At 42.6% G+C, this 26,904-nt stretch overlaps 2 protein-coding genes across 10 annotated transcripts in view; both read left to right on the plus strand.

Annotated features, from left to right (window-relative positions):
* The first annotated feature begins 830 nt into the window (after nucleotides 1–830).
* On the plus strand, nucleotides 831–8,393 carry LOC148393027 (uncharacterized). Its single transcript, XM_088385211.1, has 8 exons — nucleotides 831–1,217; nucleotides 2,222–2,315; nucleotides 2,676–3,224; nucleotides 3,978–4,108; nucleotides 4,780–4,993; nucleotides 5,658–5,721; nucleotides 6,358–6,457; nucleotides 7,924–8,393. Exons 3-8 carry the CDS (start codon nucleotides 2,774–2,776, stop codon nucleotides 7,951–7,953), a joined length of 990 nt encoding a protein of 329 aa, XP_088241337.1. The 5' UTR covers nucleotides 831–1,217; nucleotides 2,222–2,315; nucleotides 2,676–2,773; the 3' UTR covers nucleotides 7,954–8,393.
* Nucleotides 8,394–10,647: 2,254 nt separating this feature from the next.
* Nucleotides 10,648–26,904, plus strand: part of adam12b (ADAM metallopeptidase domain 12b) — a 33,906-nt gene continuing 17,649 nt past the window's right edge. For all 9 annotated transcript variants that reach the window (XR_015860174.1, XR_015860175.1, XR_015860177.1 and 6 more), the window contains exons 1-5: nucleotides 10,648–11,179; nucleotides 15,750–15,862; nucleotides 17,174–17,247; nucleotides 25,546–25,624; nucleotides 26,346–26,425. Coding sequence is in view for 2 of the 9 variants with exons in the window: in XM_088384186.1 (XP_088240312.1) it covers nucleotides 11,068–11,179; nucleotides 15,750–15,862; nucleotides 17,174–17,247; nucleotides 25,546–25,624; nucleotides 26,346–26,425 (458 nt within the window). In the remaining 7 variants the exon portion in view is untranslated. The remainder of the gene's footprint in view (nucleotides 11,180–15,749; nucleotides 15,863–17,173; nucleotides 17,248–25,545; nucleotides 25,625–26,345; nucleotides 26,426–26,904) is intronic.

The raw sequence follows: 26,904 nt of genomic DNA on the forward strand, positions 1-26,904 counted from the left end.
ATATTTCGCCAAGAGTGTCTGCTGTTGTTGCAACATTCCTGACATATTTTTGGAGGACTTCCATAGCGGCACAATGCAGTGTAGCTTAACGCTAACGCTATCTATTGCGCTAATGATCGTTCCAGTGGCGACTTGACACAATAGCCCTAATCAATAGTTTGCTAGAAGGAAAGCCAGCCGCAACATTGTGTCCATTCCCTTTTTCTTTCCCCCCCACCGACGATTATTTGTTGGCCCGGGATCATCAATCCATCTGTGGATGGTTTGTCAAGTGGTGCGGCAAGCACGATACAAAGTCGCCTTCAAATAATAAAGCTAATTGTAAGATTTTTCATTGATTCAGTCGATTTCCATTGTGGGGGATAAAAAAAAGAACGGAACAGTCCGCTAAAATGAATCAAGAAAAAGTGTCAGTTTTATTCTTTTCACTCAGTTACTGTTTGTAACTTCGAGTCAAGGCAATTCATCAATATTCAAGCGTGCAATACGAAGCTCTTTTACCAGCCCGGCAACCTGAGAGTCACTCACTTGCTGTGCTACGTGAGCTTCATATCCTGCTGCTGCCTTTCAGCAGCTCTTAACTCTCCAAGTATCGATAGAAAAATTCAAACTAGCTTGACCTCAAATTTACGCCAAGATTTTTGAAGATTCTCTGCGGCGCGTCCATTAGGGCATGTCTCGGCGGTTCGCATTTCACGATACGTGCTTCGCATCTCCAAAAAGTCTTTTTTTTAACAGTTTTAAAAGAGCTGGATGTCGTCTGACGAGTGATTCCAATCGGGCCTTAAGTTCCCGTGGGCCATTGTTCAGTGTTCGGGACTAATCAGGAATGTGCAGGGCAAGGAAACACATGCCGAAGCGTCACCGCGCAATCCCAGTCGAGCTGATCTCGCCTCGAGTCCGCTTGCCAGAAGGAAGGATGGATCATAGCTGCGGGATGGGATAAAAGCATGAAGTGGAGAATGTGATAATGAAGTGCTATTTTCACATGCGATGAACTGGTGAGTGTGATTGTTTTCACTCTGGAGGCCCGCCGCGTTCTCTCGTGTTGTTTACTCCCAGCAGGAATCGAAGATGCGAGTCGGCTTTCTACATCTCGGAGACTATCGACAGCTCACATCAGTGAAGTAAACATCTCCCTGCATCATTACCTGTGAGGTCACGTGACCTGGAAAGTTATTGAAGGCTGTTTTCTCGACTACACGAACCCCCTGGAGGTACTGTACCGTAAGACACAGCGCTTGTACAGTACTTCGTAACGTTGGGATTCAAAGTTTTAAGGCTGCAATTAAAGGAGAAGTTTAGAAAATATTTTTGACATATTTCTTGAAACTCTCAGTATAAAGCTGATAGTAGTCAAATCTGTCTGGCTGAAACTTGTACCTTGAATTTGATTTTTAAGAAACCACCGTGTCAAAGTTTTAAGGCTGCAATTAAAGGAGAAGTTTCGAAAATATTTTTGACATATTTGTTGAAACTGTCAGTATAAAGCTGACAGTAGTCAAATCTGTCTGGCTGAAACTTGTACCTTGAATTTGATTTTTAAGGAACCACCGTGTCTGAGAAAAAACAACCAATCAGGGACGGAGATCATGAGAGGGGAGGTCAGCCTGTTTTCTTGGAGCTTTACTGTACTCATGATGGAATATCTACCTCCGGAAAATATAAGAATGAGGGGAAAAGAAGGAAAAACCTCACAAGGCAGACATTTGTTTTGTTATCACCTGAATGTTTTGGAGCAACTATAAATTAATAAGAGTATTTACACATCCCTCTTAAGTATACATTCCCAAAAATATATTCTGTGTTATAATAACACGTGTCACCGCTGTTGGAGAGCCAGCAGATATCAGAAGAACGTAAATATAAACATGTTTTACGTTCAAAAGAGGAAGAATATGAGGCAGCTTCAAGCACAGAAGGAAAAGTAAAGCAGTGTTGTCAAAAAAGCAGCTCACGCTGAAATAAATCAAATGCGGAGTCTGAGGCTCGACTTCTCACAGCTGGAGGAAGTTGAACGTGCTTTTTTTTTTTTTTTCTCGCAGCTGTCATATTAATACTTATGTTTATTTCAAACCATGTTGTCACGGCAACGGAGAGAGGATTAACAAGCAATTGTAAAGGCTGCTTCTTAAATGATATGTGTGTATAAATCAAGTTACTGTTTTTTTTTTCCCCCCTCCTTCTGTCTTTTTTTATTTTGATGTGACACGACAACCAGTGATTTCAAAGAGGAAAAAAAAAACCTTCAAAGAGGAAAAGAAGCGTAAATGATCTCTGGCTTGTCTTCCAAGAAGAATACGACTACAGCAACAGTAAGTGACGACTCGGAATTAATTGTAATAAATCTGCTTCAAAAGGCGACACGCCATTTATTATTTTTACTTTTCATGGAAGTGAACTTTTTTTTTTCAGATCTACAGCATTCAAGTTAATTACTGCCCAAAATTCTTTCGCCGTTAATGGACTCATTCAAAATCCGATTTTATTCCTACTTAAATTCTCTCTGTTAAAATACATCTGTGTTAGAATTCATCTTTGACCTCCATAGTCGTCAATGGTAGTGAATGAGTTCATGGACGTTATCTTAGAATCGCTACAGTTGTGTGTGTGCAGTTCATAAAGCCGACATTATAGCAACCCTGCAACTGATTACCTTCCATTACTTTCTATAGGCTATTAATCCAAAGTGAAGGTCCCGGAAGGGTTCTGCTGCAGATATAGTGCAGTCCAGAACACTACCGACTCCTCCAGAGCTGGAATCACTCAGGTCATGAGAGTCTGCAACGGCCGACAGGATGGGTGCCAATGGGAACCTGCAATCATGAGGCCTAATAAGGGCAGACAAGCCCACTCAGCAGCTGATGGATTGGCGCTGAGCACTACGAAGAACAGGACGGCTCAGATTGCGAAGGGGGATCGCGGACTGTGCGTGGTGATAGATGGCTCAATCATTCCTACGTCCCCGGCGTCCTCCTACCGGACCTGCGTTCGCCGAGAAGTGCCGCCAAGGTGGACCAGCTCTGTTGTCTTTCTGGACAAGCTATTTTCAGTTTCCCTGGTGGCACCGGACAAGAGGGGAGCAGGACAAAACGTTCGGTATAAGTCTACCGTGTTCGTTCGGATCTGCTCACCGGAAAGTTCCGGAGGCGTCGGGGCGGCCGTGTTGGTCGGCGAGCAGCGTGATGGAGGGAAGAGTTGGCGACGGCGTGGAGCAGCGACATGTGAGTCTCATCTAATGTGTAAGTTAGGACAAGGGCTAACCTAGCTAACCTTACTATCCAATTTTAAATAGAACGAATCAGAAGCTCCAAACCACATTTTTAACCTCACTCTTCCTTCTTCTCTCCGTGACTCGAGGCGCACGACGAGGCACTCTACATTGTTCTCATTTGTCATGTTTCCAGCAATTATCTTCAAATATGTCTGAAGAAGCAAATCTTTGAATTTACTGTCCGGAGTGTTTGAAAGAAAATGTCCAGTTTTTCTTGTGACATGAGATGTCCACAGATGAAGGCACCAAGCCATCATCTGTGTCATTATTTATAGCCGCTCTTCTCCCGCGTTGACACTTGCTAAATGCATCCGTCCGGATTCTGAGGCAGGACTTTGTGAGGATGTCAGAGGCGAAAAAGCACTCAGAAAAACAAGGCGGGCGCTTTGGACGTCTCGTTCCTGGATGTGAATTCAACGGAGATGTTCCATAAAAGCAGGACGAAGGGAGATAACACAAGCAGGATAGATGCATCGTCATCTTCTGCATTATTCATCGGCCATGCTCGTGTTGCCGACGGCTGTTTTTCACTTTATGAGCCGCTGTTGGTGGTCATTTCGAGGCGTCTTCATCTTCTTCTTCTGGTTTATATGCAACAAAAAGCTACGATGGAGCTCCAAAGCATTTATTGCGAGCGCTCGTGTTCTGACGTCATCTCACCATAATTAGTTTACACAAAATGTCATTTTTCCTTTTCTGTCAGCAACTCAAGACAGGAGAGAAGAATCACAAGAACATCCGGCGAAGACGGCAAAAGGTGTTGAGATGGATTATTGTCAGTTCTTCTTGAAGACAAACACTCCAGAAGCCTGGCCCAAGTCGCTCAGTCTCAAAGTAGGATGTGCCGCCGCCATCTTGGGAGCTGTCAACGTAGGCAAGCTAAATAATTTCGACTGGCAATTAACAACAAACAATTTTAAGTTCAATAACGTCTCCAAACAATCGAAATAATTAATAGATAAATAGATTACTTTTTAATTAATCGTCGCACGTCTTCTTTTTAGTGCGGTCATTTCAATAATAACAACCTATGATTATAATTATGTATTTAATGATAATTAAAATTAAATCAAAAGTAGAATAATAAAGTATAATAAAGAATAATAATATATAATAATTAATAAATAATAATAATTGTCATTATTCTCTAACAATACGGGAATGCATTTAGCTTTCTAATTTTCTAATCTCTTTTATCATCCTTGGAGGTTCTTCTGAGTCTAGGGAGGTTTTCTTGAGGATTGCCATTCCCTGCCGATGCTCTCATCCCCGCTAAAGCAGAGCATAACGTTAACATTTCCTCCCTATTACAAGGCCGCGGAGAGGATTTATCAAGGTTAAGGAATAGATTATGTTCCGAGCAGGTTGAACCCAGCTGCGATTCCCCTTTTTTTCCAACTCCATCTTCCTGTAGGATTAGTGTCAAAGACCTGCTGAACTTCTTCCCACCAATAAGCAAGCAGCTCACTCTGGATGTTCTCCCCCCACCCCTCTCCCCTTCCCAGGAGGCTCTGGAGCTCTTCAGGCCAGACTTCATCAGCCAATCTCAGGGTCGAGTGAGGATGATGGAGCAGAGGAAGAGGAGGGGGAAGGGGAGGACCAGCGCCGGCCTGATACGAGACGAAGACGTGAGAAGGAGGAGGTGCACCACCTGTGCCGGCCCGGTACGAGACGGAGACGTGCGAAGGAGAAGGTGCACCACGCCGGATCCGCTTAGCGGTGAGCGCTGACCCGGGACGCCCAGGCCTGCTTTCATTTGTGCTTTTATTACACCTTTTTTTTTTTTTTACACTTGTTACACACTGATGACACGCTTTAAGGGTTGGGACCTCTTCTGAAAACGCTATAAGAAAACGGTTAGGACCCAATGGAGGGGAATTTATTACAGTTAAATATGTGGACTAGTTCATTTCGACTTCACATCTCAATGAGTTTGGAAACTTATAGTGGTCGTTTATTATGAGGACGGGCTTAGTCAACTGGCTTTTGGCCAACTTTGCCCTCTGCTGGCAGGTATGCAGCATTGCAGCTTTATACAAATATGGGCCAATAATGCATACTTACTGGACACTTTATTAGGTACAGGTTTCAAGCTATTTTCATTCTTTTTTTGGCAGGGTTTAGTTTCATTTTGCTCTCACATTGCTGGCTTCAGTGCCTTTAAAAATAGAATACATATGGATTTTCCCAAGTTTTAATAATAAATCAAAAACATTTTTATATATATTATACTACGACTTTTTATTCACTGTGCCCTCAATAAATCAATTCTTTTTAGAAGACATAAAGTGACATAAAATTCAACTTTCATATCGGATTATGTTTTTTTTTCTATATTTATTATTATTTGCAATTCACCACTCTCTTTATTCATGTGTCCTAGATAACCTTTTCAAGCCAACAAAGAGGTCGATATCAATTCAAGAAATGCAACAGCGATCCAGAAGGTGAGTTTGATTCCCAAAATCAAACAACGCGTAATGACTCAGGTTTAGCCACCAATCGATTTCTATTCTGAATCCGTTTTCCCAATAAGCTATTTTGTTAGTTGAATGCACAATGAAGTCTCACATCACGCACGCTTCGTATGGTCCAACTTTAGAAGAATACAAAACTAATAAGCCCTGTCTAATAGGAAAGTCGTGTTTTGCTGCCATCTTGTGGCAGCTATACGCAACAGCAAAATGCAACTTGTTTAAAACGTATTTACAGATATCCCACGGTATTGTTTATCTTATTATTGTTGGCATCTTGCTCACAGTGTTGAATGTGTGGACATCTTGACATGAGATATGAACGGCCCTCCGTGTACCTTATCTGCTCCTTTTTTATGTTGCTTATCTACAACATGACCCCCCCCATCCCAACTCCAATCCCTTCCAATCAGATGGTGGCAAGCCATTGTAACTTTTTCAAAGGTGACACTATCTGACTCCCAGGATCTGCTAACACATTGCCAGCGGCATCTAAAGGAATGAAAAGGGAGTCTCGTGCATGAGACCTGCTTGCCAGATAACTGCCCGTGTTGCTCTAGTCCCTAATCGTGTGTGTGTGCATGTACGTGTGTGTTGGTGTGTGTGCAGGTTGTACAACAAGCTGCCAGAGGTGGAAAAGAAAAAGCAGGAGGAAGAGAAGAGAACAGTGTTCCAAGCCAACAGACTGCGAGTAGACCTCTTTAAAAAGGTGAACACTTTTTAAATACTGTTGTATGGGAATAATATTTGATAATAATTCCATAAGGGATCATAACTTAGATTTATGAAGCTCATTTCACGGCCCCAAGGACGCCTGAACAGTATTTCATAGGGTCATTATGATGTACAGCACGTGTGTGTGTTATTATTTTTTATTTTCCTAGAACATGTATTTTATAGCTCTACGTAATGTATTTAATAAAATATTCATAAATGTTAATATTCATATATTCAATTGATTTCATTGTGTAGCTTTATTATTCATTTATAGTTTCAATCTAATGGCCAGCTCTTGCAACATGAGTCAAAACAGTCATCATGTAAGAATGCAATTAATCCAAATTATCATGAAAACAGTAATAACCAAATGATATTTGAAAGGTTACTTTTATTAAATATATTTTAAAAATGCCCAGCACTCATTTGTGGTTGTTAGAAACAAAATGTTTGGTTGGGGTGCCCTTTAAATATGAACGGTATTTCTGCAAATTGTCCTAAAGTGACGTTCATTATTGTTAGAAATAAAAGCTGGACTTTGAGTCCTTGTCAGAACATTACAAATCTTAAAATACAACACTCTTACGGATGGAGCTGAATGAAGAAAAGAAAAAGTCAAGGTGCAAATAATATTTTATATTGCCGTACGGCAGAGGGCGCTCTTTGACTGCTAAAGTCGTGTATTACCGCTTCCACGATTTCAATGACCTTTGACCATTCAGAATACACTTAATGTTATTTCATGAACACTATCCCATGTAAATAAATACATTTACATGACATTAACTCACAAATGTGCAAAAATTGATAAAACACAAGATTTATTTTGAAAATTACACTTTTGTAGCCACTGTAAAATTTTGTCATAACTATCCTAAATGAATCATTTATGTTTTTGTAATTGTTAACGATATTTTTAATGCTAAAATGTCCCTTTTAGTCTTATCTGTGTTTTTTATATTGTTCAAGGTAAAACTATTGTTTTTATACCTCATTATTAGCAGTGGTAAACTATTCTGGGAGTGTATTCTATTTTTTTCCCCCCAGCAGCATTCAAGAACGAAACCGTCAGTCCCGGCGGACATGTTTTGTGTTTCACCGAGCCATCAACTGCACTCGCCATCTCTCAAATAACTTATTACCTGGCCTGAACTACAGCAAGATTGGCACTTGGTTGATAAAGTTGGCTTTGGGGAGCTCAGGGGGAGATATTTTAAAAAAATGAGCTGGCAGCTGTCCGGCGGAACAGTTGGATGGCAAACTAAAGTGATTGCAGCTACCTGAGCCTCACGCACACACACACTCACGCACACACACACCGATTGAACGAAAAAGCAATTTAGCTGGTATGATGCCAAGGTGCTCCGCAAAGGAGATTATGATGGTTTTCATCGATGATATTGTTTTTTTTGATGGGGGAGGAACTGTATCAGTAATGTTGCTTTTCTTCTTTGGCAGAGACTTCTGGACCACATTCTGCAAAGATGAAGGAGCTACACAGAATGGCAAATACTTATTTCCTATTTCATCCGTACCTTCAGTATTAATTGTGTCTGAGCGAACAAAGTTTGTCAGTTCATGCCCAGACACTAAACTAGATTACTCAAAGAAAATTGCCAAAAAACAATTTACATCGGGTCCAAGAAAAATGATGTATCGCTAAATTATTTTTTTGTATTATTTTTTTAATCGAGTTTGACAAAAAGCAAGTGCTCTATCTCTAAATATTATTTGATTCAACCTTTTTTTTTATGTTACATCTATTTTTCCTTTAAGAATACAATGTTTTTGGTGATCACATGCCTGTGCAGTAATTGGAACGATTTAATTTTTTTCTCTTTATACATTTATATGTTAATTAAATTTTACGTAAAGGTCAAATAATATCTTATTAAACTCATAAAAAGAATATAGCTACAATACAGAAATCTAACGGCATATTCATCCATAAATGCAGTGTGATTTAAATTGCATTCATATTTTATATTGTGAGTTTTACCACCAAATAAAATATTCCAAGGACGTTATATTGACTTTGCGGAAAATGGAGCTCTCGCAGAAAAATCTCCTTGACGGTGTCATTGCTAAAGTAAATGTTAATCGAATGCGACGCTCGGCGGTGGAGGGAAGAGAGTCTTGCGTTTGTCTTGACCCCTCGAGGGCCTCCCTTGCGGAACCTCCCAGTTGCAACTCTGGAATTCCAAAGCTAATCAAACTCAGGAGACCGCCAGTGTTGGCTGAAAGGGACCTTTTGTCACCGGGCGGCGTAGCGGGAGGTGACATTGGAACACCAGAGAGGAGACCACCTTTAGCGCGATAAGATGACCGACAGCCTGGGGAGGAATAACATTGACACATGTCGCAGACCCCAACAGAGATAAAATATCGGATGACGGAAAACTTTACAGTGAGACGTGGGAGATTTGTTTTTTTTTGTGCAGTCTGGTTCATAAATATTGGGACACATGCACATTCCACTTCTTTGCCTTCAATAATTCAAAGATATGCAATTCCATTGGCAGCCATTCATGCAAGTGTTTTGGTTTGTAAACCGCTGTAATGACAAGCTGATCCCAGTAGATGGCAGCGCATTGGATTTGAGACTAGTTGGTAAACACCGATCCGCCATCATAGGAGTTGACGTTATTCTTGTGTCATCTTCATCCAAATAGTTGAGAGGGTGTCATAATAAGGGGGTACCGGTTTTGCGATTGATTACGACCACGGATGCTCCACACGCCTTGGCAGCTGTTACGGCAGCGAGGGGGCATCGCGTTGGAGGAATGATGCCTCGTCGCTCGCTTCCAGATAATGAGCACAAACTGACACGCCAACGTACTCGAGGAGAAGGCCTGCCAGGCTGCGGCATCCTCCTCCTCATCATCATCATCATGGACATCATCATGTGGATTCTGTCTACTGAGTCCTGTTGACTGGCTCCCCAGATGACTCAAACGGCCCCAAGTGCCAGATAAGGGCGGCTCATCGCACGCCGACCATTACAATCACACCGAGCGGCTGATTGCAAAGTGTTTGCTCGTTATCGCCCGAACCTTATCATCTCCACATCTGTCCTTTCCGACGCCGGGGCATGCTGATGCATCCCCACAGCCACCCTCCATTAAAGGCAACTATTTCCCACCTGCCTAGTAAATTGTCGTGTTAAAGTCGTTTGAAGTCAGCCTAAGCCATGCAGCGAGAATTTGTGAGCTAATATAGGACCCGTGTGCACATTTGTGTCTTTCTAGATTGAATTGGATAATTTACTGCAATGTGTTAATACTAATCCAGGTGTAAAAGATGATCAGACGTCCATCCATCCATCCATCCATCCATCCATCCATCCATCCATCCATCCATCCATCCATCCATCCATCCATCCATCCATCCATCCATCCATCCATCCATCCATCCATCCATCCATCCATCCATCCATCCATCCATCCATCTTCTTCCGCTTATCCGGGGTCGAGTCGCGGGGGCAGCAGCTTTAGGAGGGACTCCCAGACTTCCCTCTCCCCAGCCACTTCATCCAGCTCATCCCGGGGGATCTCAAGGCGTTCCCAGGCCATCTGAGAGACATCCAGCACGTCCTGGGCCATCCCCGGGGTCTCCTACCAGTGGGACATGCCCGGAAAACCTCCCCAGGGAGGCGTCCAGGGAGGCATCCTGATGAGATGCCCGAGCCACCTCATCTGGCTCCTCTCAACGTGGAGGAGTAGCGACTCTACTCCGAGTCTCTCCCGGATGAAGCTTCTCACCCTATCAGAAGTTCCGTTATAAAGTGGTGTCTGTCTCTGCTCCCTTTTTGTTGAATAATTTTGCTGGAATCATTTGTATTCAGTGTTGGCAGTTAAAATTTTTATATGCTAATTATTTAATCAATGCTATTATAATTATTTTTTTGTTTGAATTCTATTTGCTTTTCAGTTTTGATTACATTTTTATATTTTATCCTTGGCAATTGCTGGATATTTTATTGTCTATTTTCGTTTATGTATTGTTATATTCTCATTGCCAATAGTTTTCATAGAAAAGGGTTTCATGTTTCAATTTTAGATTGTTGATGGTTTTAAAACTATTATTAATGAATTTGTTTTTAATAGTGTTTTTAATTGGATGTAATAGTTTATTTTTTGAAGTCAATTGCGGTGTGATATAACCGGCGCTAGGACCATGCGAGGTCCTCAACGCACATGGCTCGACGTCGTCCGCCGCTTGCTGTTTGAGGGCTGGCGGCGGGCGGCGAATCACTTTTCGCTCCTCTCCTCTCCTCTGCGACATCTTCGCCTTCGTTCTTTGTTTGCTCTGTTCGCTGCTGTTCCAGCTGTCATGTCCTCAGCGCTCGAGCAAAACTCCCACACGGAAACACTAAGCTAACACATGTTTCCCCACCGGCAGACTCGAGGGTGTCATTGGCGCGGTGGAGTCAAGCAAACTTTTCCCTCCGCTTCTCGGTGACAGCTTCGCGTTTGGGAGTCTGGCTGGTTCCAGAAGCTTTTACGTGCCCACTTTCTATTTTTGGCCGTGAAACGGTACCGCCAGTCCCGCTTTTTTGTCGGGTCCAAGTCACAAGTGAAGAGTTTCCGTCCTTTTTTCACCATGAGAATCTGGCGGTGGAGGAAGAACTCTGGCTTTGTCGTCTCGGCTGTCATCTGGTGCCTGACCTCGGTTATCGCGAATGCTGACACTACGATTTACAACACTCTGGGGGGTAAGTGAAAGCAGCATACCCGTTAGCGCTTTTAATTCTCATGCCATTGATTGATTTTTTGTTTAAAACACTTTTTCTCCTTCATCAATAATTGATGCAATGTTGAAAAGGTTGCTCTAGAACCGAGGGGATATTTATATGCCTACTGTTTCACGTGAAAGTAAAATTTGTGAAGTCTCATGGAAAACCACCAAATAAAATGACACAAAATATGAATAGTTTATTGAAATAATGAACTGCATAATCCTTAACTCAAATCACCGGTATCTCAATATTTTTCCACTGAAATGAATGGAAATGTCAGTAATCTGTTTAAAATTCCCTCAATTTTTTAAAAAATGTTTTAATGAACAAAATAGTACTCTATTATAATGTACTGTTACTGTATAAAACCACACAGTATCATTAAAATGAACTAAAACCATTTTTGTGTAGTGTCGACATCTCAGCTCCTTGCAGAGGATAAAGAATATGTTGTTTTTGACTATCAGTTGCTTTTTACATTGTGTTAGCATTAGCTTCAAGCTATCAAACTAAAGGCCTGTAGTTGTTTAAGATGAACATGTGATTGTCTTTTTGTGTTTAGTTTGACAGAAAACTTCAGCTGGAAGTTCCATGTGACAGCTTGAGGACTTTTTTTTTTTTAGGAATCACTATTTGCCAAAGTACTACTATTGTGAAGGTTTTATTTCAATTCAATTTTGTAATTCAAGGCAATATTTTGGCTGCTTCTTTGTTGGCCTTTAGCCCCATATCGATCGTTGATTTGGATTTAAATGCATTTATTTTGCATCCCAAGATCGTCAAGAATGCTATCCAGATGTTTTGCGCTCGCATCATCTCGGCGGAGTCGTTAAAACTTTGACTCACAGGAGGAGTTGATCCTAGTGTGAGCGCAACGAGTCGTAAAAATAGTGTGAAGTAGGGCAGCACGAGGCATCTCTTTGATAACAGCGGGATAGCAACTCCGCCGCCGCCGCCTCTGTGGATTGTTTGTCGTGGCTGTCTTCCAATTTCCACCTAAGCCACAACATTAGGAACTAATGAGATCCAATGTGAAATCTGTGAGGGCAGTGGAGAGTAAAAAATAGCACTCACTTTTTGACCTTATTTGACAATATAGCTCAACCTTAAAAAGTGTGTTTACAAGCCGAGGCAGGAACTTAGCGGTCTGCGTCCAAATAGTTGCCAGACGGCCGAGTCAGATTTGCAAGCAGAGCCAACGTTGGGCAGCTGCCACACGCTGACTGACTGATTCGTGCCCAAATCCAGGCCGAGTGCAGTTTAGTAGTTCAGTAGCCCAAACATGGCAGAACGCCTAAAATGCAGTCAAGAAAACATCAGGGCCTGCATCGCATTGGGACACCTACCTGGACAGAGTTGAGAAGTTGAGTCAGCTTAGAAAATATCCGTCCGTCCGTTTTGCATCACGCTCGTCTTCAATTGGGTCAAAGTTGAAAAACCATTCAGATGCTAACACCCATGAACCAGGCAAATAAAAAACAGGCAGAAAAACGACACTTTTGTTCAGGAAGGCCTTGGCGGAGGTCTGCGCTCTGCCGTCTGACATCCAAGTTATGTTTGATCATTACAGCAACGCTGAAACAACAAAATCCAAGAATGACCTAAGACTTTTGCGCCGTAATGTATCGTCCATGAAACTGTCCGTAGTGATTAAATCCAGATAAGAAAAATATATTGTGCAGTCTTTGTGGAATTAAAAAGTCATCCAACATTTGTTACGAGGCTGTTGAACTCATTAAAAAGGGAGGGAAAAACATTTGTGAGTGTTTAAATCAAGTTTTATCAGTAACAAACTTTGACAGCAGTGATTTAAAAACGACAGCGCAAACAATTTCATGTGTTTTTTCCACGATGATGAATCTCTCTGCCCGTGTCAACCGCTTGTCAGGGGGAGGATTCTAATCTCATTTTGAGCCAAGAAAGCTCAATAAATAATTAGCCAGGCCAGCAAATGACCTGGATTAGATTTGTAGATCTGGTCCGGTCCCGGCAGCGACGTCAGACGGCATTCATTAGCGAGATTAGCGCGTCCAAACAAAAGCCAGAGCGAGACATCCTCTCTCTCTCTCTCTCTCCTTCTCGCAGCCCACCTTTTTGGAAGTCTCGCATCCCGCTGATGAATCGCAGCCATCCGGGTTAAAACAAGCAGCGTCTGCTAAAGCCATTTAGGAAATGACCTCGCCGCGCTTTGTCTTTGAGAGCCCGGCGGGGTAGCTTGTCACTTGACATTTTGAGGACAGGCTGGCTGGCATTGATTTGTTGTCTTCTCCTGTGAGGCATCATCGCGGCCATCGGCGTCTTCCTCTTTGGCCTCGGGCAAGCACGCCGTAGATACACCGATGTTAGCAGACGTCAATTTAGGCTAATCCGTCTGGAAGGATGCGAGCGAGTTTCCATGAGTATGAAAACAGACAATGTAGCCTCCTCCCCTGCGGTGTTTGATTGATGGCTGTGTTGTTACACTTCCTCAATCTGGTGCTAAAGGCACTTAGCAATCCTTATCAAGTATGTAAGAACATTCCACCTGAAGGCTACGACTTCACGGGCGATGTCTGAGAAAAGAGCTGATTGAATTTAAAGGTAAAGATGCAAGCCCTTGTGGCATGTTTTATTCACAAGCCAAGGTTGAATTACACAAAACAAAGGGGAGCGCTAAATCACGTGATCGCCGTAGATCAATTGAAATATAATAATAATAACAACGTTGAATTAGTTAGCTGTATTTGGGACTTGTCGTTAATTTTAGCTAGTTTGTTAGATAGATAGTTTAGTTGGCAAATTTGTCAGGTAGTTCTCCACTTGTGACCTGTTAACTAGTTAGCTAGCTAGCCTCCACTGAAGCTAATGACGTTTTCACAACACCAGATTCACATTAATTTGTTCCCTCAAAACGTCGTGGCTCATCTGCAAAATGTAATATTTTGTTTTTCCATTGATTATCATCTGCATCATTTCACCTTTTCATTCTAGTTTATATTCCATCGCTTCATTATTTGATTTGTAAGCAGCTACAACTGGATTTATGTTTGTGCTTTTTAAGGAATATGAAGCAAAATCTTGAAATGTACTCCCTTGTTTTTCAGAACAAGTAAAAGCAACAAAAAAAAGAAAGAAACATGACATTGGGAGGTTGTCAACCCCTCACCACTGACTGGGAGGTGACCCAACATGTGTAATAAATTCCAGCTAATCCCTAAATCCCCCTCCTAAATTCCCATCAGGATAAAATCTGTGTGAGACAAGACTGGAATTGACTCCTCGACCGGTCGCTCCCTCGAGATGATACTGAATAAAAGCTCCAATGACGATGAGCCGTTCCATCTTAAAGGTTATTCCTGTTTGCTGCGCTTGAGAGAAGGAGTGGTGCTCGCGTGAGGCGGGGGGGGGATTAGCACCTATTGATGTGTTGTCACTCGGGAAATAAAAACGGACGGCGCTGACAGCTGAAAAGTAAGCGAAAGGAATTGTTTTGCCTTGGCGGAGGTACCAAGGCCTTTATTAGTCTTGATTCAACTGAAGATTTTCGCGAATTTGTTTGGATTCTGTACAAAACCAATGCAGTGCAGTTTGTAGAAAGCTGAAACGATTGTTCGAGGTCATGCGTCATCTTCCTAACTCGATTTTCTTTTCCTCAGAAATCAGTAATTGGTTGCAATTGGAAAGCTCCATTATTGGTAGTCAAATCTTTAACTGCTCACTAGCCTCGGTCTAACTTTTTTTTTTTTTTTTTTTTAATTAATTGTTGTTTTTGTTCACAATGACTAATAGTGACCTTCCTTTCTAAGCAAGCGTTCGTCAGTTCGAGGATTTGTTTCGTTCACGGGCAAAATTAAATGACGGTACTACTTCATGGTATTATTTGTGTGTACCACTAAACTCTGGCTGCCCCCCTCTTTGCATAATGGTGGCCACACATTCCCACAGACGCTTTACGCATGCGTCCCGAGGGAGCGTCAAAACGGGCCATATTTTTTTTGCAGAACCTTGAACATCCCACCACCTCCCTTTCTCCTTCCTCACCCTCGCTGCATCTCCTCCCGTATGTAGGAGGAGAGCCAAAAGACAGCGGAGAAAAAAAAAAAAAACATTTCCTGCATTTACTGATTTGTCTTAATATGTTTCATCACACGCTGGCTATGTTTACAATTAGCCCATGTGACCTCATTAATAGTAATTTGAAGGAAACGCATTTAAGGCCCTCCAACTTTACATAATGTGTGCTGGTTCCTCAAAGCAAATCTTTTTCATAGCATAAGTGATGTGCAGGAACGGTCGATGTGTTTGAGAGACGATTGTTGGGTTACGCCGCTTCCCCGTGACTCGAGTGGCCCAATTTGTGATAACTCCCGCTTTCCAATATACACTCGTAAGCCACTTCATGAGATTCACCCGCTCGCCATCTGATGAGATCCAATACAAGAGTTGGGTAACATTGCACACTTATGTTTGAGCTGCATTTAATAAGACCGCAAAGGTCCAACAAGTTCATTTTTTGGAGGACTACTTGTCATCTTTGAAACATCTTTGGTTTAACTGTGTTTAACAGGAAGCGCCTCCGCCGGGGCCGAACGGCCGAGTCCAGCAGAACGTCACGAGACCACCGTACCTCTGCTGCTTACGGGCCGGGACAGCGGACCCCTCAGCCAATTGAAACCAGGGGTAGGTACTCGCAAGGCCAAGAGAATTATAAAAAGCATCTATAGTTTACAAAAACACAATGCAACATATGGAAGTTGGTATTTATCATGTGTGGAAGATGAAAACAATTTTCCTTTCTAATTTTTTTTTACCGCTGCCAAGAATACACCAGAACAGAGTGTCCGCAGATTTTTTTTTTTTTTTTAATCTACCCTCAAACCACAGCATTTGTTTGAGTCATGCTGCCGAGCCACAGAAATCCAACACATGTTCAAATGCTAGCATGGTGTCGAGATATTTGTTTTCTAAATACATCTGCATCCATTTAGTGTGCTTCAAGTTGACAGCAAAGCAGTTGGAAGTAATCACTCAAGTTTGATGGCAGCCCACCATCACCCATTGTTTATGCCCTTTTTGTTTAGTTTTATATTCTTCTGGGTTAATAAAGAAGGTCTCAATCTAGTTGGATCCAAGTCCCCCCCCACCAGAATCGATATTGCCTCACACACTGTCTTTGCTGAGTCGTGACCGCGATCAACAAAAATGCTTTCCATGTGTGCTGTCAAGCAACCCCTTGCAGATCTCTGCAAAAATCAAACAAAGCTTAAATAAAGATGCTTCTCTAGAAGCGTGTGCGCGTCGGTGTTGACGACTCCTTTGACATTTTCCCCGTCCTGGGGGAACTTTGCGTTCCTACTCGGTGTTCCTCACCAAATCAGTCAGAGAAGGCAAGGTGGGATTTTTAATTACTCGCACTTATCAAGCACTTTGGAAAAGCAGAGCGAGCTAGGAGACATCACTTAAAGCCCGGCACGGTTGATTAGGCGTCGGGTTTTTAATTACATCAGATAGGCTGAACCACTGCTGACGCATTTTAAGAGAGGTGAAGGTGAGCCTTTTTTCAATTAGCCAGCTCATGATTGTCTTATCTCGGTCGGGGTGCACTAACAGCATGCGGCCAGCTTAGGCGCTGTTGAGTCATTCAGCTAATTGAACAAAAAAAACATTTCAAATCTAGCAAGGCTGTCAAATTGGTTGTGATGAATCTGCTCACTGGAAATATGAAAATAATTATTTTGAAGAAAATCCGCCCTCAAAATTGCTTTATTGTCGTCATTTGGCCTAAGGATGATCTTTCACTCAATCTCATGGCTTGAAATTCTCATGGGAAGCGGATGATACGGAAGCTGTCTTCCTTTTCCGCCGTCTCCATTGTGCCTCTTCGCATCCTGCTTTGCTTTGTGCGTCCATGCGAGGCAGGATGGCTGAGATCAGCGTGCCACCTTCACCGCCGTTCATCCCCCTTTTTCTTTTCTCCCCATCTCCTTCCAGGTTTATCCGGCATCGCTCCAGCTGCTGGTACGCGCCGAAGGCCAACAGCTAGTTCTGCTGCTGGAGAAAAACGAGTGAGTTTTCATGCGATTGCTCGTGGTCATCACGGATAAGACCACGCATCCATTTTTAATCACAAACAGAAGAATGAGCTCCTCTCTCCATGCAAGAATGGAGGAGATCTCATAAAGGGCGGGAGGGAGGGAGTATGATAGAGTGGGAGAAAATAATATATCCCCTCGCGACTTTGCCCTTTTCAAAGTTCGCTTTCTCGGAGGGGCCAAAAAAGAGATGAAAGGCGATGAAGAAGGTGGCGGAGGAGAAACTCTTGAGGACCAGCTTGTTCTCTCGCTCTCTCTCTCCCCGTCTGCTTTGCCTCTCTCTGTTCTCATCACTCCCCTCCGGACTGCCGAGAATAACGGTGGACTGTGAAGCGAGGGGCGGGGGATCGTGTGGAGTTCATAAATATGATGATGCACGGATAAACACCAAAGGGGGGGGGCAAGAGTGTGCAAAGGCCAGGTTTCATGTCGGGGAGGGTTACAGTCTCAAAAGCATGATGCCATTGCTGACTCATGCCTTTTTTCTGCCAGGGGTTTTTAGACCAAGGGAGTGGTGGGATCATATTTGATCCGTTTAGTGTTCACACTTGTAATTTGGATCATCTGATGACATTGTGTCGCACATCTGGTCATGATTCCGTTTTTTTTATCATTTAAAAAATGTCAGGAGATGATTTTGTTCTTACTTTCTAATGACGTGGCCACTAAACTGTCAATTTGTGTCCATTGAAAAATATTTTATTTTCAACTCGTATGTGTGCCAATTGTACCATAAATGAGGAAAAACACAACTAGAGGTTGCAATTAGCTTTAAGTTGTGTTTTGAATCATCAAACAGACTTTTGCATCTCGCTCAATCGAAGCTTATGACAGGCAAACAAAAAAATGACTTGGTGTTCGCAGCAAAGTCAATGGAGACTTGGAACAACACTCGTGAGTTGGCACCAAGCGAGAAGCCATCAAGGTCCGCAACATTTCCAGCACGGTGGCTTTGTGAGGTTGCCTGGCGAGCGCTTGGCTGAATCTGGGAAGCAGCGCGGAGAGATAAGGAGGGGGGAAAACCTGGCTATAGATAGACAAGCCGACCGGAAAAGACAACAACTCGGCACGGAGAAAGACGGGAAACGACAATTGTTAGCAGCAGAAGATGAGTGTCAAACTAGCAAAAGAAAGAATCATGCGGAAAGAACGAGTTTATTGTTCAGTTGGGAAAAGAGGCCAATTTACACACAGCTTATCTTCATCTTTTATTTGACTTTTTTTTTTTTTTTAATGAATGAACTCGCTGCCGACTGGAGATAACGGATTCCCCGGCACACACCGGGAGATGTTGCCATTGTCAGCCGAGTGTTTTCATTCGCCGTGCATCTTCTTTCCCTTTGAAAACACGCCGAGGATGTTGCTATGGGGATTTCTGTCAGCAACATAATGATGTCGTTGCCATGCGCTTCAAACGGGGGCCTTTCCTCTTTTCTTTCCTGTCGCAGAAGAATGAAAGGAAATGTTGTCAATGCGAAACAAGGTTTTTCTCCACAAGGCTGGTCCGAGTAGCGGTAAATGTACAGCGCATTGTCTTAAAAGCAGAAAAGTGGACCGAGTTGGATGGAGTGGGCCCATAATGTGCCTTTTGAAGCTAATGTTTCAAGCGGAGGAACGAGATGTACCTTGTGATGCTTTCGATGATGATGTCATCAATGTTTGGATCTTAAAAGTTGTCTGAATTACATTAGATGTTAGCTTAGCTTGGCAATTTAGCATCTCGCATCAATTTGGGAAGGCTTCAGAGGATTTGCACAATTTTTTATAAAAGATTATCAATCGACAATCAAAATATCAATTCATTTGATTGATTACTTAGGGATTATATTTGACCCCACGAGGTTATTAATTATTAAGTAAGGATCAAATGCAGGGTAAATACACGACAAAAATATTCATATAATATGCATCAGCTGGGCGAGACTGTTTTGTAGCCCGGCAACAAGGGGGGGAAAAAAATCCAGACAGCACCAGCCCTGCAAATATCCCCTAAAAGCATCAAGACTAGTCTTAAAAAGAATTTCTCTGAATGTCATTTAAGACAGGTCGAGGTTAAGGACCACCTGCTCTGAGCGGGCCGCACCGCCAGAGCGATATCACAGGACACATCTGGCCCGGCGGCGAGCCGAGCGGATGGGAATGGCAGCGAGCACGAGAGCCTCGGGCCGCTGACGGATGACTCACAGCTGACGGCGCGGTCGCCGCGGGTCACGGGAAGAATACGGGCTCGGTCGGTGGAAGTGGGTTTGCCAGGTGCGCGCAGTTCCTTTGACGTTAAGGAAATCAACTCATTTTCTGGAACAATTTTGAACCATATTTTCTCTCGCACATTAGGTCACGATCCGTTCCGTTGCCCGGCATGACCAATTTTGTTCGCCCCTTTGAGGTTCCGCCGTATTGAGTTAGGCCAGTTTAATAGCAGGAACATAAACGGCGTCGTGTGATTTTCACATCACAGCCGGTAAGAACCTGCAAAAGGGAACGTAGCCTTGCTTGAACGTCCTTGCACGTCTTGAGATTCAAAGAACGAAGAAAATCCATTAGCCGTCGCGGTGTTTTGGAGGCGGATGAGTGCGGGCCTTCCGATGTTGATGGCGCATATCATCATCCTCCGGTGTCATTTATCGGCAAGAGACGGGAACTCATCCTACCCGGCGCGGCACATGAGGGATTATATTACCTTTTTTTTTTTGCAGACAATGATTTCTCAAGATAATAAAATGCACGTGTGTGCCGTAAGTGAGTGTGTGGCAGCATTAATGTCCTATCGGTCTTGAGAGATGCCAGGCAAGCATCTTGTAGTCACCCCCCAGTACTCCCACAAAAAAAGATGATGTAAGACTTTTAATAAACCCAAATGTCTTAACGTACAGATTGCTTTCTGTGCTTCACGCTCTCAACTTTTATTTATTTTTTATATCTCCACGTAGCACATTTGTGGTGGTTCCCATGAGAAATAAGAAATATTGCAGCCTTGCTCAACAGCAGCTTGCTCTTACTTTAAGACAGATTAGTCTGCAATTTACGGGTTTAGATTGTGGATTGATATAAAAGAAAGTTTGAGGAAATTAAATAATTCACATTTTTTTTCCCCAGCTTGATTGCGACTCGTTTAATTGACACCACTGGCGGCGCTAGCGGGGGGGCCGCGAGGGCACGTCCAAGGGGCAAACTAGCAACATGAATCCACCAATGTGTTGAATCTGCCAATGCAGTGCCAGTCAGCATTATCTCGCTAGATTTCCCTCTAAAATTCCAGACATTTGCGATTTTAATGTCATAAAGACATTTTACCTGCGGCTCATCTCGTAATTGACATTACCTCCTCCTAAGCCGGCAGCCATTACGGCTTGTGTTCCGGCGCATTAGCATCGGAGACAGATCGTTCACCCGTACTCTGGTGTCAAAATGATACATCAGCAGCAGGCAAAGTTTCCATCGCCGTCATCTTTGCCAATTAATGAGGCGAACCAGCGACAGATTGTAGGCTATTATCTTATGGGAGACTCCGCGCGGCGTCCATGAACGTGTTAAGACCGGGGCTTAATGACGCAAGTTATATTTTTTTCAAAAAGGGAAGAAATGGTGTGTTATGATCGCCATAAATGGTAATGCGGCCGCCAAGCTGTAATTCCCATAACAAACAACCTCGGCGCTACAAGTGGAAGATAGCATTGCCTGCGGCTAATTTAGCTCCACGCATGGATGATGATGATGGATGATTTGGATTCAAGTACAAAGTTTGCCGCTTTTAGGTGATGGCGTTCTCAGAACTATTCCCTTTTAAGGTCGTCTCGGGAATATGACATCATAGCTTTTGTGCAGGAGAAAATAAGTTTATTCCCGCACCACACTTTAACGCCGGCGGGCGACTAACGGCTCATTTTCGTTCAACTCGGTTGCAGATCACCTCTGTTGAAAGGAAAGGAAAAAAAAAAACTTTGTAACGTACATGACTTCACAGGATTTAGCCGGCGTCCAAACCCAAGTGGACTTTTATTAGACGCATAAACTTGTTTGCGCTTGTAGCGATACTAATACGTGTGCGTTACTAAAGAAATGAAAGAGTATAAGCGCTTGCTAATAGTCATAATAAAAAACTAATTGAGCTTTAATAATAATGGCTGCACGGTGCAATGGTGCTCGGCATGTGTTATGGGAAAAACATTAACCCCTTTGTAGATGAGACATGACGAGTACTCGGAGACTAATGAGAAATACAATTTCATTAAAAAAAAATAAAAATAATACATACCGTAATTTCCGGACTATAAGTCGCGGTTTTTTTCATAGTTTGGGTGGGGGGGCGACTTATACTCAGGAGCGACTTATATATGTTTTTTTTTCACAAATTTTTACTTGATCATTAAGACATCACTTAAAAGTATAGTTGACCACTTCCCATGTTATTTTTAGTATAGTTGATCACTTAACATGCTTTTATATCTTTATCTTGAACATATTCAAAACATAAAAAATAGGGAAAACATCAAATAAAGCAATTAACACTTTAAAGCACCATATCCAAGTCCACTGTCTGTTTGCTCCTCTTATATTTATTATTATTATTTATTATTATTTGTTTATTTATCATTTATTCAACACTCTTATTTATTCATTGTTTATGCCTTCTTGGTTTTTTTTGTGTTGCTTGTATGCATATGTGTACTATCTCACCGAGGGATAGTGGGAACGTAATTTCAATCTCTTTGTGTGTCTTGGTATATGAAAAAAAAATCGCAAATGGCCCCCTCCGCCGTAGTTTGTACACCACTGCACCAGTAGATTCTTACAATCTTCACGGCCACATTGTTTGTAGAAAATAGATAGATGAATAACTTGGACTGTCATATGTGTGCCAAAATTTAACACACCGCCTTAAATTTAGCAATTTAAGGTTGTACAGTCGGCAACTTTGTCATCGCTTGCGTTCATCCATCATCCCACCCTCGCTACAGGCATCCGCTTTTTTATGGACTCTCTCGTGTTTAGCTATAAATCTTTTTTTCTTTTTCTGCGTTTCACTGTACAGCTCAATCGTGGCCATTCAGCTGCAGCATCCGTGAAGTCAATACCGGCCTTGCATTTGGTATTCCCACCCTAAATCCTTTTGAGTTTATTTTTTTGGGCACAAAGCTCTCCTCAATACTGTCACTGGACCATGAGTCATAGCCATTTTTTTTTTTCATTTTTTTCTTTGGCCTTTCATTTTACTCACGTGCCATTCTCACTGGCCTTGGAGTCAATGTGTACCGTGAATGTAAAATAGAAACATCGCTCATACTTCACATCTTTTGCATTTAAATACGATCTGCCATTGCTGGTCTGGAACAATATCTGAATATATATCTGCTAGTTCGTCCCTCAAAGTGAACCTTCTGTTTTTCTTGTGGCGGTCATTATGTAAATGAGCTAACACCGCCAGCTGGCGTGTTTGCTTAACAATTTACATCAGGCAGATTTTTAGCCTACTATGCATCTTATTGATCTGCTTGTGTCAAACTGGGGTCGATTGAGCGGAGATGTGCAAATTTGCTAATGGCACAACGCTCGCTCGATGGCTGAAATGAGGTTGACGGTTTGTTTTGTACTTTCAAACATCAGTAGCTGGTTAAAATTATCAGCTCACATGTGACTGGAAGCGAAAGGCACAAATGAAGACAGCTGACGAGAAGAAAAGTCATGCACTGCAATCCTGAGGATTTTGCTCTTCTCATCCGCCTCTTCTTTGTACAGCGCTAGAAAGTGAGGAGACAGTGAGCTGTATGTGAATCAATTTGGAACGCATGTGGAAATGGAATTAGCCATGTCGAGTTCACCTCTCTCTCTTCGTGTACTATGAGCAGAAGAAGTCGTAATGGTAGTCTTCTTCCATACGGGGCCTCGAGCAACTACTATATAGAAAAGCTTTTGAGTGGTGGGTGATTAAACGAAAAACCACAGTAGTTAGCAGTTCGTCTTCAAAGGAAACATGGACGAGGAGCCACGCTTCTTGCCAATGGTTTCACGCTGGAGGGATTTTGCGCGGCCCTGAATTATTGCATGGATTCACATGTAGAATATGTAAATGAGGCTGCGGAAAAGGTGGTAAAAGTTCCCACACCCTGTGCTTAAAAGCATCTCGTAAACAGTAAAAACTCTGAAATGTAGCTAAGAATAAAGCAATGTTTTTTTAAACCAAAAGATAGCTAGCGTTAGCGCGACTTATGCTAGCAGAACAAGCTTTGCTAACATTTTGATCGGAGTTACGATAATGCTAAATTAGCTGATAGCTACATATAAATAGCTATAGTTTTGTTTTTTCTGACTACAATAGAGAATTTTCTAATGTATTTTGTAAGCTCTCACAAAACGCAGTAGTCGTTAATCATCCTTTGTATCTTTTGTTTTGATGCGTAGAGAGTGAAAATCAAGTCATCAAGTCAAAAATATGTCCGAAAGTCCTACCAAATCAAGTGAGTCACATCCGTGGTGACTTTTTTTCATTTTGTATGTCTCGATAATGAGTTTTCTTCCGCATCCATGTCAGCATGATCCTCAGCACCGTGATAGTCCATAAATCTCCGCTCGGCAGAGCACAATGTTGGACATGTACTCGGACCGCTAAGCAATTACAGCCGAGGAACGGGGGAAAAGGAATATATTTGAGAGAGATCTTGTGGATAGCAAGTTGAAAGGTCAGCAATAGAATCACATCTTTACTGTGGGTGACATTGACATGATGCTTCTGGAGATGTTGATAAGCCGACAAGATTGTCGTCATTTCTTTTCCTCATATGAACCTTGGTCATTGAGAAAATATACTTTCTGGAAAACTCCGGCCAATTCTCGGACTCAAATCGTTTTAAGGCCAAACACTTCTTGACAATTTCGTCATTGTTGTTATTTCGCCTTTCGCCGGCTTCTCTCGAGCCAAATTGGCCTCATGATTGCGAATTATAGTGCCACCTTTTACTTCCAACGGCCATTTTCCTGTGGACTAATGACATTCGTTTGGATATAAATCAAGCGGAATATACGTTTATGAGGCGCTGGAGTTTATTTTGATCGATGGCGCGTGACTTGAACAGGAGATCAGTGTTTGTTTCTTCGGCTATTACGAGCATCTCATTCATCACAATTAACCCTACGCGGCCATTAGTGCATCCTTAATTAGACCGCCCTGTCTGGAGATTCACAGCGGCCGGGCCCAATCGATGCGCGCCGACTCGAACAATTACCGGAGTTGCAAAGACAAAAGTGAAGACGAAAAAAAGTCAAGATAGTCACAGAGGTACCAGTCGTAGTACTGTGTAGCGGAATTGCTAAGCACACACACACGTGCCGCCCTGTGGAAAAAAAGCGTTCGGATAAACATCGACTTTTGCCAAGTAGTTGATTACAGGCTGCTTCCAGAAGATCAAAAGCGCCGGTTTTAATACACGATGTATGGTCATGCCACTCGGATCAAAGGTGGCTTTGCCGAACATGTCGCCAACACGGGAGCTTTTGCTCGGAATTACCGCGCACGTGCCGCTAATCCAATCGGGAGTGCAACGCACATCCCCCCCCGCCTCGTGGCAGGCAATATGGCCGTGTTACATGATGCAAAGAACACCTGATACAAATGATTGTATTGCCTTTAAGAGGCGGGGTCATATTTTTGAAGCAGATTCCGATTTGAAGAGATTAGCGGATTAAATTGATTACGTGTTGTCCATGAGAGGAGACCCCTCATTCGAAAGAGCTAATTTCAACAAGACATAAATGAGAGGGTGTTTATCGTGCATGAATTCTACTGCAGAGAGAAAAAAAATTAACTTTTGGCTGCGTCCTTGCAACAAACGCCTTGCCTCCAATTGTCATTTCGGACAAACGCTGTGGAAATCCCCCGTCACATGATCGCTGCGCAAAAGTCACATATTTTTATGATTTCAGACGTTTATTTTCTTTCATGCTTTTTGACATGGCAACTTTGGACAAATGGCTTTTTATAGTGTAAGCCGCCTCGGGAAATCAAAATATTTGAGTGCTACACATAAACACGCTGAGATCATCCCGCCTGACATCCACGTGATGCAGCTGCACAAGTTGGCCCACGCGCAGGGTGGGGCTCCTTATGGAGTCAAACATACACACACGAAATAATTACCTCTACAGAGATTTGTGCTGTTCTAATCATGGAAGACATTCGCATGAGAGAATCCACCCCCAAATCCCCTTTGAATCTTCTCTTGAACATCTTAGAATGTTGTTCTCCACATTTCTAATCCCACCCTGTACTTTTTGCAGGGGTCTCTTCGCCAGCCATTACACGGAGACGCACTACCAGAACGGCGAACGCGTCGTCACCGGTGCACGCAACTCCACGGTACGTCGCCAAGGCGACAAACACGACGTGCGTGTACACGCTGCCACATTTAGATTTGAAACGAGGTTCGGAACGTGACCGGATGCGTGGGAGCGTGCGGCCGTAGCGGAGCACTCATTCATCCCAGTGGCCTACTTGTTGATAAGCTCTGGTTTTCCCCATTTTATTTTATTTTTTTAATGATTTCCTGCCAATGTTTCCATCAGGGTTTTATTATGGAATCCCCTTTTAACGGCTGAACCATTCCTAGCTGTTGCTTTCATGACCTCTGCCAAGAATACTGCTGTTTTAACATTTAAGAATTGCATTCTGTCAAATTTAATTAAAAAAAATAAAATAAAAATCGCGACAAGAGGGTGAAATGAATTTTTAACAGTCAGCACTCCATCGTTGATTTGGTGTCATTTTTTTCTCGCTTAATTTTTTTTTTATTTGTATTTGCTAAAAGTGAGCCGATGTAGGTCACACATAGCTGTGAGCAAACGATTCTATTTTTACGTGGAGTGTAATTAAACGCCATTTCATCAGCATCTGGGTCTCGAAAGCTACCCGAGCTGCTGCTCCACCAGCTGTGCTAGGCGATGATGATGATGATCATCATAACCTTACCATGCAACTCAACGCACCTTCCTTCTGCTCCACATTACAAGTCATCCAGTTCATCCAAAGTCTAAGCACGTCTGTATTGTACACATGTATTGTTTTTATTTTATTTTGACAGATGAAGAATTGCTACTATCACGGGGAAGTGCAGGCGCATCGCAACTCTGACGTCACCCTCAGCGTCTGCTCGGGCCTCCGGTAAGAAACTCGACTTTTGCATCACAAGCACTCGCATTAGATGAAATCTCGGCAACCTGACTGCTGAAGTCGTTTTTGGAAACGCTTTGAAAGTCATCATGTAGAAATTTCACTTTTAAAGCTCCAGGGCTCCTCCATGTAGATCATTTTAACGTGTTACACAAAGTGCGCTCGGCAACAAAGCAGACCTGTAAACATTTTTCCTTCTGACACTTTCAAGTGTCATCAATTGTAGGAAGGAGGGACTGAACGTCACAGCTCATTGTTTGTCCTCAATGATGCTCTAATTGGCATTTTTATGTCGCTGATGATGAACCGCAGTTGAAATCTGCCAGATTTACAGCAAATGCAAAATATTCATCTCGGTCTCGCTTAATTAAACACACTTGGCTAGAAGATCGTTAATATTTTGTGCTAAGATGAGATGTCGCATACCCGAAAATATTTTTATGTATACTCTGGGTAAAAGGGAAATCAAT

The sequence above is a fragment of the Syngnathus floridae genome, chromosome 9 (assembly GCF_059516105.1).
Source record: "Syngnathus floridae isolate MCC-2025c chromosome 9, RoL_Sflo_1.0, whole genome shotgun sequence".
In the NCBI taxonomy this organism is placed as follows: domain Eukaryota; kingdom Metazoa; phylum Chordata; class Actinopteri; order Syngnathiformes; family Syngnathidae; genus Syngnathus; species Syngnathus floridae.